General features: G+C 40.4%; 1 protein-coding gene across 2 annotated transcripts in view; it reads left to right on the plus strand.

The window, feature by feature from the left end:
• Window positions 1-12,406, plus strand: part of Drosha (drosha ribonuclease III) — a 124,826-nt gene that overhangs the window by 71,131 nt on the left and 41,289 nt on the right. For both annotated transcript variants that reach the window (XM_090332096.1, XM_090332097.1), the window contains exons 18-22: window positions 978-1,085; window positions 1,405-1,543; window positions 2,366-2,426; window positions 9,983-10,042; window positions 12,121-12,220. In XM_090332096.1, the coding sequence (XP_090188222.1) occupies window positions 978-1,085; window positions 1,405-1,543; window positions 2,366-2,426; window positions 9,983-10,042; window positions 12,121-12,220 (468 nt within the window). The remainder of the gene's footprint in view (window positions 1-977; window positions 1,086-1,404; window positions 1,544-2,365; window positions 2,427-9,982; window positions 10,043-12,120; window positions 12,221-12,406) is intronic.

The raw sequence follows: 12,406 nt of genomic DNA on the forward strand, positions 1-12,406 counted from the left end.
ATTGGTAGTTTTACAAAATTGTCAGTATAGTATGCGATCATTAAATGTTAATTCTAGGGTGGCTTTGGGAATTATCCAGGTGAGAATTTCCTACCTGAAAGACAGTGAGAAATTTGTGAACGCATTTGTGAACAGTGAGAGATTTGTGCATAGCATTTGCATATTTATATATATATTTTAGGGAGAGTCACAATTTGAAAAAAATTTGACCCTAGATATAAACAGATTAGTACTAATCAATTTCATTGTGAAACCAGTGAGAGGAGGCACAGAAATGGATGTGATTTAGTTGATGCTGTCCTGCTACACATCGCCTGCATCCGAGCCATACTTGACTGCAGAATAATTGGCCTTGTTATGAGACTTTTCTGACTGAGCATGGCAGCCCATGCTGATCCCTGTACTCTGGAGGCTGAGGAGGAAGAGGAAGAAGACCACAAATTCAGTTCCAACCTGGGCTCCAGACTGAGACTCTTGTTTCAAAAAAGAAAACACATACGCACACACCAACTAAAAGATTTTTTTTTTTTTTTGCCAGTCCTGGGCTTGAGTTCAGGGCCTGAGCACTGTCCTTGGACTTTCTCAAGGCTAGAGCTCTACCGCTTGAGCCCCAGCACCACTTCCGGCTTTTTTCTATGTATGTGGTACTAAGGAATTGAACCTGTGTCATCATGCTATTATTATCATGTTATTATTTCCATTTGGCAAGTGAGGAAACTGAGACCGAGAGATAAAGTAACTTTCCTCAAGTTACAGTGAGTAAGAGGTACTGTTCATGGTTAGGATCCAGGCATTCTGGTTCCAAGGCATACCTGCAACAATTATAATGCTCTGCTTCTCCTAGATGATTTGCCAAGATGCTACACACCCAAGGTAGAATTTAGGCTGTGTATATAACCCTTGTTTATTGTTAAAGTTATGGAGCATTTTGATAACTTTGTAGAGAGGTAAACACATTGACCTGTGTTTTTTTCTAGCATGCCATGATGCTGCCTGTTTTGACCCATCATATCCGTTACCATCAATGCCTGATGCACCTGGACAAGCTGATAGGCTATACTTTTCAAGATCGGTGTCTATTACAGGTAAGAATTATCATCCTGTGCTCCCACATACATGGAAGATAAAGGCAGTTCATCTCATTTAAGTGCTTTACTTCTAGCTCTGCTTTTTACATTCTGGATTTTCTAATCCTCCTCTGAAAGATGAGGATATTTCTCTTTGTTTTCAGAAGAGGGCTTGTTCCAGAGTTTTGGAAATTTGATTGCAGACACAGAGAGATCAGAGTTAAAATTGTGGGCTCTGTAGACAGCTCTGCCCTTGCTCAAGTTGTTTGCAATGACCTAGAGGTGGTGATGTTGGTCCTCAAGTTTTAAGACTCAACTTATTGTATTGAAATTTTAGCTGGCCATGACTCATCCGAGTCATCATTTAAACTTTGGAATGAACCCTGATCATGCCAGGAATTCATTGTCTAACTGTGGGATTCGGCAGCCCAAATATGGAGACAGAAAAGTCCATCACATGCACATGAGGAAGAAAGGTTGGTTTTTGATGACTTTAAGTTTGGCCTGTGCTTGCGTGCATGCGCTCTCTCTCTCTTTCTCTCTCTCTCTCTCTCTCTGTGTGTCTGTCTGTCTGTCTCTCTTTCTCTCTTTCTCTCTCTCTCTGTGTGTCTGTCTGTCTGTCTCTCTTTCTCTCTCTTTCGTAACTGGAAATGCTCTCCCTGGAAATGGTTCCCTGGGAGTCCTCTAATTCTCTTACTCTAGTGCTTCCTGAGTCATGTTTAATAACGTTCACTCTGGGCAGAGCATTATAATGAAGGTGGATGAATTTTTTTTTTTTAGAATAATTTGGGCCTTCTATCAAGTATTATAAATAGTTGTCAGATTTTTAGACATACAGATATGAAGTCATTGGGGAGAGAAAATTTTCTTTCCTTGTTATTTTTCTGCAGTGTGGGAGAGGGGAGACCTGGTGGTGCTGGTGTTTGCACTCAGTGCCTGGAGCTTGCTGGCAATCTACCTCTTGAGCTTCATCTCATCACCAGCCCTTTGTGTACTTACTTTTCAATAGGGTCTTGAGTTTTTGTCTGGGGCTGTCCTAATCCACATACTTACAACTTCCAAATAAATAGCTGAGATTATTAATGTGTGTCTCAGTTTATTGGTTGAGGTAATATTTAGATGACAATTTTCCCTGAGTTGCGCTCAAAGAAATATTCTCTCAATCTTCATCTCTTTTTTAAAGATAGCTATGAGCCACTTCATCTGGTCTTAGAAAGTTTTCTTTCTGCATACTATCTGATGATCTTAGAATACTTCTAACAGTATTTACCTTTGTATTTGTTTTCTTTTCAAAACAGGAATTAACACTCTAATAAATATCATGTCACGCCTTGGCCAAGATGATCCAACCCCTTCAAGGTAAAGCAGATATTTTTAAAAATATTTTTTATTGTAATTAATAAAAGGGTTACATGATATTTGCCAGATAGAAGGTGCATTAATTCACATACATTGATACCCTTTCACATGTCTTGGTACCCATTACCCTCCCTCCACTCCTGTGTTGGTTTTCCCCCCTTCCCTATCAAATTTCAAATAACCAAATACAAATAAATTCAATGTATCAGATAACAAAGTGAGATACTGTAACAATATGAGATACCCAAGGGACAGCAAAGGAGATGAGAGATAACATAGTACATTAAGGACAGCAATCATTCATTATATGGCTTTTGTTTCAATATCCTGGAGGTCCTTTCAATTAGTAAAGCAGATATTTTTAAAAAGACACATTTATTGAGAAGCAGTTCACATACCATGTAATTTATACACTGAAAGTTTCAAATCCAGTTCTTTGTAGTATGTTCGCAAAATTGTGTATTTATTGTGTAATCTTAAAATGTTTTCCTCTTCATTCTAGAAGAAACCCCACAACTTGTGTGGGGAGCTATGTCTCCCACTTCCTTTTCTTTTTTTAAAGGCTTCCATTTTCTCATATCCTTTCTAGCCCTAGCTAGGCGGCCCTGTGGTTACTTTAAGTCTGTGGACTTGCCTGAACATTTTGTGTGAATTTTATCACATTATAGGTGGTCCTTTGTGGCCACAAACATGTCTCTCCTGAGATTAGGAAGAATCAAGCGTTGCTATGAATACTTCCATCCAATACTACAAGTGAGAAGGGTCAGGAAAGAAAGACAGACAGACAGACAGCATACAAGCAAGCAAGCAAGAAGGCTTTCTTATCATGGCAGTAGATATGGTATCATTTCTGAATTCACTGTTTCGAAAAAGTACCTGTGGACAGAGAACAAATTTACTCTCTTGCCCTTTGCCTTCTGCCTTTTGCTGCTGTGTTGAGAGCCTCTTGCAGTGAAAATGGCTGCTTTTTCTGATGCAAATTCGACCCAGTGTCTGTGCTGTAAGAGCCCCCCAGCTTGGGCTGCAAGAGTCTGCTATTTGACTGCTGGTTGCTGGCAGTCCACAGCTATGCCCTGCGCTAGAAGCTGGACTTAATGAAGCTTCTTACACATTTAATTCAGTAGACATTTATCCGGAGCCTTTTAGTTTGAGGCAGTTTGTAGGTATTTTAGGGGCTCCAAAGGCCAGAAAACCAAAGGCCTCGGTCTCCAGGAGGAACGACTGCCTCCAGTGGGGTAGAACACTGGGAACATAAATATCTTAGTATAGGAGAGGTGCCGCTAAGTGCTTCTGTGCAGATCAAAAGTGAAAGCATATCCAGAAAACTGCTGAGGGGTTCTGCATAGATCTGCCAGTTGCTCAGGGATTATAGGTCAGTTTTATACTCTGCACTTGAATAATTGAGCTGGCTTTAAACTGTTTGCCCTCTCCCCTATTTGTTTCTTAGTTGATGTTATAAAATAGGATGCGGCAGTCTCTGTTCCTTAGAAGTGCTTCTCTTTGAAGCAGACTCTAAAATTCTAGGAGTCAGTGGTGAGATGTTCTCAAGCAAGAGGAAGGAGGAGAGTCAGCTGGTGACTCTATGGGAAATGTGTTTCCATCACTGGTAAAAGTGAGAGGGTGGGACCAAGGAAGAAAGGGGAAAGGGTTGAAAACTTTTCCTGTTCTGATTCTCTGAGCCTTTTGCTCCATTCTGCAGTTGTTTTCTTTTAGATTGTCTTGCAGTCATCCAGCTTGCAATTTCTTAGTCTAACCTTCTCCAAAGCATTTACCTCGTACACAAAGACTGGCATGCCCACCTGTAGTCCCAACTCCCATGACATTTGCTTTTATCTCCTAGTAGCTTTCTACCAACTTGGAGGCTCAGACTTCCTAAATTTTCAGGCATTTCTTCTCCCTTCCACACAGACCCTGGTCCTGATCCACTTGCTTCTGTAATGCCAGTGTGTCCTAGTCACATTTGGCTTGAATTCTGCCATTAGATATTTAATAATATAAAGAAATTCTTGTTCCCTTGTATATAATCATGTTACAGAGCTACTTTTCTTTATTGAATTATAAAGATTTTGAAGGAATGTGGTCTTACCTTTTAAAAAATCTTTTTTTTTTTTTTTTTAATAATCAGTGCCTTTTGCAGATCAGGTCAGTAAATAGGTATTAAAGGGAGGAATGCTATTCACTTTACTGCTTTTATACCAGGCTACTTCTTGTAAGTAGACTAGGGAAACTGGGTGTGTTTAAGAAGAATAATAGTTAGGCGAGGTCTGAGGGGCTGCTTAAGCTGATTTGGGCTGAGCTAGGATTTACAAAAAGGCATGAAGGCTTAACATTCACAGTGTTTGATAGCCTGCCTGCCATCAGAAATACCAAATACTGATGCTGGTATTACCTCAAGCAAATGTACCTCTCATAATTTTTAAACAGTGTTACTGTTTAACCACATAGATTTCAGATATTTACTCAACCTGCAAATTGTGGTGGAATATTACTACCAGTGTGTCTCTGAAGCATTAGGCATTTGGCATGTATTCACTGACAATCCATGGATTGTCTGTAGTCCCTTTGGGAAGAGGAGCTTAGAAGAGGAATAATGGAAAAGTGAGCAAAGTCAAGCAGCCTTGGTTTGTTTTGCTTTGTTATTTTGGATTGGAAGAATCATTACCAGACCACGGAGAGACACATTTAGACTGTTTCCTAAATGTCTGTATGTTGAAGGAAATGGCAGTTGCAAGGTATAATCCCTTGTTACCTACAGAGGACTGATCCCAAGAGTCGCTGTGGACATGAGGAATCCACTGATGTTCAGGTCCTTTATGTACAATGGCATGATATTTGTGTGCCATTTATGCACGAATCTTTAAAGCATCTCTAGCTTACTTTTACAATAACTGAATATAAGGCAAATGTTACTGAGCTGTATTATTTAGGGGCTAATGATCAACATGCTTGTGTCTAACACAAATGCTATAGCCTTGGGAAGTTCTTTCCAAACTGCATTCACTGGAATTCATATATGGGAAATCCATGGCTTACTGAGAGACAATAATGTTTTTATTTTCAGTCAGTTATATATGTAAGTATTTGCATTCATAATTCAGTAACAACATGTGCTGAGTATATGTAAACTCCATGGAATGGAGTCACTGGCTTAAGTATTTCAAATTAAATCCCTGAAGTGGTTTGCACAGAGCTACTATGTCCAGTGGTTCTGAGATTTGATGGGGCTGTGACCTCTCCTTCTCTTCAGTGTCCAGGCAGATGCAATGAGAATGAATTCCTGAGTTGGTAGAAGGCTCAACTGACCTCCAAGGCCCTATATAGCTCTCCCTGTCAGTTGCCACTTGAAGCCTGGAGTGTACAAGTGAGCAGATACATCAGCCTCAGATTGAGCCCATGCCATGATGACTTTTTGTCAAGTACATGGCACCTTACAGGCCTCCCTGTTATGAAGCGATGATTGTATTTTATAAAGTGCATTGAATTTCTAAGACAAAGTTTCCTTTGTAAATATAACTGTTAATCCAGAATTTTCTATGCCTAGGTAGATTGAGTTCTCTAAAACAAAGTGGAGTGCTTCGGCCCAGTAAACATCTCACGTTGGAACTTGCTAGTATTTATAGAGTGTAGTTAAGAAGGTGTAAACAATGGCACAAGGGATCAAAGATTTGCTGCTGTGAGAAGTAGCAGCTCACTCTGTCATTTACTGGATAACTCATGGGGTCAGGAATTGTACAATGTAATAATAAACTAAAGTATTATTTAATCCCCATTTTGGTTTGTGGCTTGTTGCCAGAGCTTAGTCATAGTGAAGAAATAGAAAAACATGTGCTGGATATGGGAAAATTATTTAATGAACCTGTTTCCAACTGTGACCTGTGCCTCAGCAGACTGAATAACAGCCCAGCTCTGTGGTCATTCTTGTCTCCAGGAAAGTTTATAAAAGAAATAAAGGCAACATTTAAGTTAGTTCGACTTCATTATAGACAGTGTATGTTTAAAACAGCTTTTATTCTTTTAGTACATGACTTACAATTCCTTGATTAAAGCATAAGCTAACCAAATATGACTTATCTCCCAACCTCACCCTAGCCTCCTTTCTCAGTTTCTTATTTTCACATGAACTAGATTTGGCTGTGTAGTGCTTTGAACTGTTAGGAAGAAAATAAAATCTCTGCCACAGAAAGTGTATTCTTATCTTACTGGCTCATGAAAATGATTAGGGCAATATAATTAATTTCTTTTAAAAAGCTCACCATTTCTTTCTTAGCACTTGCCCTTTCTTAATTTATGGCTTATTAGGTTTAGAATTTTTCGAGATGACTTAAGGTTTACATAATTTTTCTTTCTTTCTTTCTTTTTTTTTTTTTTTTTTGCCAGTCCTGGGCCTTGAACTCAGGGTCTAGGCACTGTCCTTGGCTTTCTCAGGGCTTTACCATTTGAGCCACAGTACCATTTCTGACTTTTTTCTATGTATGTGGTACCAAGGAATCGAACCCGGGTCTTCGTGCATGCTAGGCAAGCACTCTACCACTAGGCTAAACTCCCTGCCTTGGTTTACATCATTTTTAACCATTGAATAGTGTCTCTGTTCTGTTTTCTAAAAAATAATGATAGATGGCTGTGGAGTTCAGAAAGCAGATTTCTGTCAGAAAGCAAGGTTCACTTTAACTTGCTTCAAAAAGATTATTTCTTGTGTTGGAGGTTTGATTGTTTCTTTTTGTTGTTGTTTGTTTTTGAGATAGTTTCTGGCTCGAGACTGGTCTTGGGCTCTTGATCCTCCAAAATGCTGGGATCGTAGGTGTGTGCAACCATGCCCAGCTAGATGTCTTAATAAAAAAAACCCGAAACAACAACAGAACAAAACAAAACATATGTTTTATACTTCGCTGGGGAACTTTTAAAGTCACTCTTGGATAATGGAGTAGCAACAGCAATAAAAAATAAAGTGTCCTTTAAACAATTTGAGATTATGAATTCTTCAGGATAGCCATTAAATTGATTTTTTTTCCAGGCCCAGGGCTTGAACTCAGGGCCTGAACACTGTCCTTGGGCTTTCTCAAGGCTAGAGCTTTACTACTTGAGCCACAGCACCACTTCTGCCTTTTTCTATGTAAGTGGTTCCAAAGAATTGAACCCGGGTGTTTGTGCATGCTGGGAAAGCACTCTACCACTAGGCCAAACTCTGGCCCCAGTTTTTCTTTCTTTCTTTCTTTCTTTCTTTCTTTCTTTCTTTCTTTCTTTCTTTCTTTCTCTTTCTTTCTTTCTCTTTCTTTTTAACAACCACTGTTATCTTTAGTTTTCCATTAATGACTATTAATTGCTTACCTGTTTTATATAAACAAAAGTTGCAAACTTGCGGTCTTCTTTTTAAACAATTCTTCTAGTTTGCTCCTATTGCAATTTCCCTTTCAAATTCCAAAATGTACACATCATAGGACAGAAGAAGAAACAACTAATGAGATAAGTGAAATGGTGTAATATTCTACTCAAATTTTCAGGGAAATGATTGTGGTAGCCAATAGCCTTGTAATTTACAAGTTTTTCAATATTCTACTATCTAACACTAAACTAGCACCAGGACACAGAACAATTGAAGTAGTATCTATTCCCATAGATTGAGTCTTGAGGGAATGGAACTTTAGCGAGTAACCCTGTGACATAGTGCTTAGAGTGAGCTTCCCATGCGAATGAACAGAATTCGGGAGAGGCGATGGGAAAGGGAAAGAGGATGGTGAACGTGTGGTGCAACACGCTGGATGCTGGTCAACTTGGGGCTGAAAATTGCTATTGACAATAGATGAAAAGGGTGAGAAGAACTAGACAAAGAAGGGCGTTGGCAGGCACATGGTTCAGAATTGCTAGTCAGCTGTTGCATTTTGGAGATGTAGGTCAGTGGTGGAGGTATTTCTGGATGCCCCAGGAGTCAGGGAAGTCAGCTTGTGCTCATGCACCTTTTTTGCTCTGTGCTAGGGTTCCTAGCCTTTTCTCTTGCATGGTGCTGTCATCTTTCTGTTCAAGCTCACATAGAAACAAGACTCTTAGCTTCTCTTCAGCTTTCCCAGGCAGACTCAGATCTGTCTCCATCCCTTCAGTGTGCTCCTGGGTGGCCTTGTGACTTCCCTGTGCTCTTTGTCATTTACAACCTAGGCCTGCTCGCTCTGTCTCCCTGGCCAGCCCTTCACCTTGCCAATCTGTCTTCTCCTTGACTTCTAAACATTGACACTTCCGGTTCAAGATTGTGTCTTATTTTTGTAGCTGTGTTATCTCAGCACCGGTCATGTCATCAGTTCTAAACTCCTGAAGGTATACTATCAACCTGTGAGCCTATGATTAGAGAGTTCACGTACCCTACACATCACTACATCTCTCCCTGTGTATGTTTTATGGGCATTTCAAGATGCTTAAGATGCAATTTGTGTTTTTCTAAACACTTCCTCCACTTTTGGTCTTTGGGCATCTTTGTGGGGGGCAGGGGTAAAGTAGGTGCTGGGGCTCAAACTCAGGGCCTGGGTGCCGTCCATTAGCATTTTACTCAAAGCTCTGGTACTCTACCACCTTAGCCACACATCCACTACTAGAATTTTTGGTACTTAATTGGAGAAGTCTTGTTGACTTTCCTGCTTAGGCTGGCTTTGACCCTGGATCCTTAGATCTCAGCCTCTGAAGTAGCTAGGATTACAGACAGGAGCCATTGGTACCTGGCACATTAGTTTTCACCTGGCTACTAAAGCTGGACTGTAGGTTTCTCATATTCTTCTCAGCTTCTAAATCCCGACTGTCAGCAGTTCTTTTTTAGCTCTGTCTCCAAAAGGTGTCCCAGATCTGACTTACCACCCCTTAGCAATTGCGACCTCAGATCCAACTCTTGGCTTCTTTCCCCTGCAGTCATTCTTCCAGCAGCCAGAGAGACTTGAAAACCTAAGTCAGATCATGTCAAGTCCCCTAATCAACGAATGAAGGAAGCATGTTAACACAGAGAGGAGATGGCTGACTTGTATTTACTAGGAGCAGAGGGAAATTTTCTGATTGCCTGTGAGATGGGACTTTATCACACAGTTAAGACGTAAAGTATGATGGAAGAGAAAGGCAAGGATTAATTATGATGAGGGGTAATCAGGTAGGACTTTATAGAAAAGCATAGACTTTAAATACTGGGTTGAGTTTAGAGTTTGGGTGATGAGAAGAATGTGACTTGACTTTACTGGTCAGTTCTATAACTATTCTTTCTCTGGTCCCCACTGGATGACAGTACAGAAATCCAGAGTTCACCCAGTAGTGTAAAGTAGTGGTTTCTCTGGATGCTGTCATTATGGTCCCTAAGGGAAGGAAGCCTTAGGTTTGAAAGCTTGAATGCATAACAGTACATTGGGCGACACCCCCTTCCCAATAGGGAGGTTGTGAATACTTTCTGATTAAGATGGAGGTCACTGCTCATGATTGTGGGGAGTGAAGTTAACGTTCTGGTTTTCAGAAAGCTAACCCCGATAACCCTTCATTGTTGAAAAGGAGTAAAGCAAATGTGCTATTTTAAATGAGCTTTTAAATTCTCATTATAGGATTAATCACAATGAACGGTTGGAGTTCCTGGGTGATGCCGTTGTTGAGTTCCTGACCAGGTAAGTAGACTATTTTTTACAAGTCCCCAGTAATTACATCTCACAGGTAACATACTTACTGCAATCTCACCCTCTTTGGAACACTATGCATTTTGTATCTTCTGTAGAGCTTAACAGCCTCGTGTTTGTGACTCCTGCCTTGACAACTGCACAGGCTGCTGCTGTAATGAGCAAGATTACAAGATGAAAGGCTGGTGTCTCTGTTCTGTCAAGCATGTGTTAAAGTTGCTTACAGCTGCAGGAGATCAGCTGGTCTTGGTTTAGATGTTTCTGAGCTTATCCTCAATGTGAAAAGAAAGGGATGATATTTTAAAAATGTCATGTCATCTTCCAGGATTTGTCTTTGATCCCTTTCTTACTCTTTTTGCTATCGAAGGAAATAAAGCATACAAGTAATTATAATGATTAGATTGTGGTGTGTGTGCATGTGTGCATGTGTGCATGTATCTGTGTGACTGTGTGTCTGTGTATATTTTCCAGAAGTGTTTTAGAACTCTTGATTTGGAGGGAATGGCTGGAAAGCATTCTTTTTCCCAAACACATCATTTTTCTTTTAAAGGAAGTGATACATACTTCTCTTAGGACCATCTTGAGTTACTTTGTGTTTTGTTTGTGTGTGCCAGTCCAGGGCCTGGGCCCTGTCCTTGAGCCTTCAAGGCTGGCGCTCTACCACTTGCTCTATAATACCACTTCCAGCTTTTTCTTTGTATGTGGTACCGAGGAATTGAACCCAGGGCTTCGAGCATGCTAAGCACTCAACCTCTAGACCATGCTTGTGACCCTTGAGATATTTTTTTTTTAATATTTTTCAGTTATTTCTTTGCACAAGAAAAACAAGAAAATGTGAGGACTAAATGCATGTAGCTGTCCCAGTGGACAGTGGATCTGTTAGACTGGCGTGTGGTGTGGTAGAAGCTGTCTGTGGCTGTGGTCCACAGGGGTTCACTATGTGAGACCTTCTGCTCAGGCCTCACACTTAGCTGATCAGATCCTTTGCCTGTTAATTTCTGTTCCTGTCCCTGTCTGTGTCACTACTGCACCCCTGCTCGGGGTTTCCCAGGGTTGTCACCAGGGGCTGCCCACACTCCAAGCCAGGGAGAAGCATTTGTTTACAGGACAAATTTTGCAGTTTCAGACATTTCCTTTTAATAGCTATAAACAATGTGACAGATTGTGAAGTCTTTGTTGTCATCAGAATTCAGAGAAATCTTTTAAGAGAAATAAATGGGGAAATAGAAATGAATGTTAGCTGTTTGGATTTTTGCTCATTCATGCATATTTGGCTAATGGTTTAACTTTGAAAGACTTTGAATCAGACTTGATAGTTCAGTCCAGCGGGCATCTATTACAACTATTGTGTGGCCCTCTTTCTGTAATCTAGAGGCAAAGCAGAATTTTATTTTCCTTCTTATTTGAGATCTGAGTGTGCATGTGTGTGTGTATGTGTATGTGTATTTTGTAGATTTTAAAAATTATCCTTAAGTAGTTATGCAAGCAGTTATCATTTAACAAAGCAATTGCCATTTAACAGAACAGTTTATAAATTCAATATAACTTAATCAGTGTCAACCCTTTCAACATTTGTCACCTATCCCTCCCTTACCACCCCTTCACTTTACCCCTTCCCTCTTCTGAGTTTTGTACATTATATATTAGGTTCTTATTTTTGCGGGGAGGGGGAGGAAGTCCTGGGCTTGAGCTCAGGGCCTGAGCATTGTCCTTGGACTTTCTCAAGGCTAGAGCTCTACCACCTGAGCCTCAGAACCACTTCCGGCTTTTTTCTATGTACCAAGGAATTGAGCCCGGGTCTTTGTGCATGCTAGGCAAGCACTCTGCCACTAGGCCAAACTCCTGGCCTATTGGGTTCTTGACTGCATTTTCTCCTCTTCTCTTCATTTGTCCACCCCTCTTCCCTTGACCCCACCCCATCCCTTTCATGGGCTTTCTGTTTTATTTTGCTGAACTTTGACTTTGTCTTTCTAGGGAATTATACTGTTTGAGTTCTCACTTGAATCTACCCTGTGTACCTGGGCAGAATTTTGTGATGCCCATTTATAAATATGCTGCTTCTCTTTCAGTGTCCATCTGTACTATCTGTTTCCTAGCCTGGAAGAAGGAGGATTAGCAACTTATCGGACTGCTATTGTTCAGAACCAGCATCTTGCCATGCTGGCAAAGGTACATCAAGCATCAGAAGCCCCTGTGCTGTTCTTCTTTAGTGCATGCACAATTCTGCATTTAATAGTCTTTAGAGTTTCTGAAGAGTACAGTGTTTAAGGATTCAGCCATAGTAATTCTGTTCCCTTTGTGAGTTTTATCAGCAACTAATGAATTCCTCAGTGAGATAACTTGAAAACAAGATGG

The sequence above is a fragment of the Megascapheus bottae genome, chromosome 4, assembly GCF_031878675.1.
Source record: "Megascapheus bottae isolate mThoBot1 chromosome 4, mThoBot2.hap1, whole genome shotgun sequence".
Classification (NCBI taxonomy): Eukaryota; Metazoa; Chordata; class Mammalia; order Rodentia; family Geomyidae; genus Megascapheus; species Megascapheus bottae.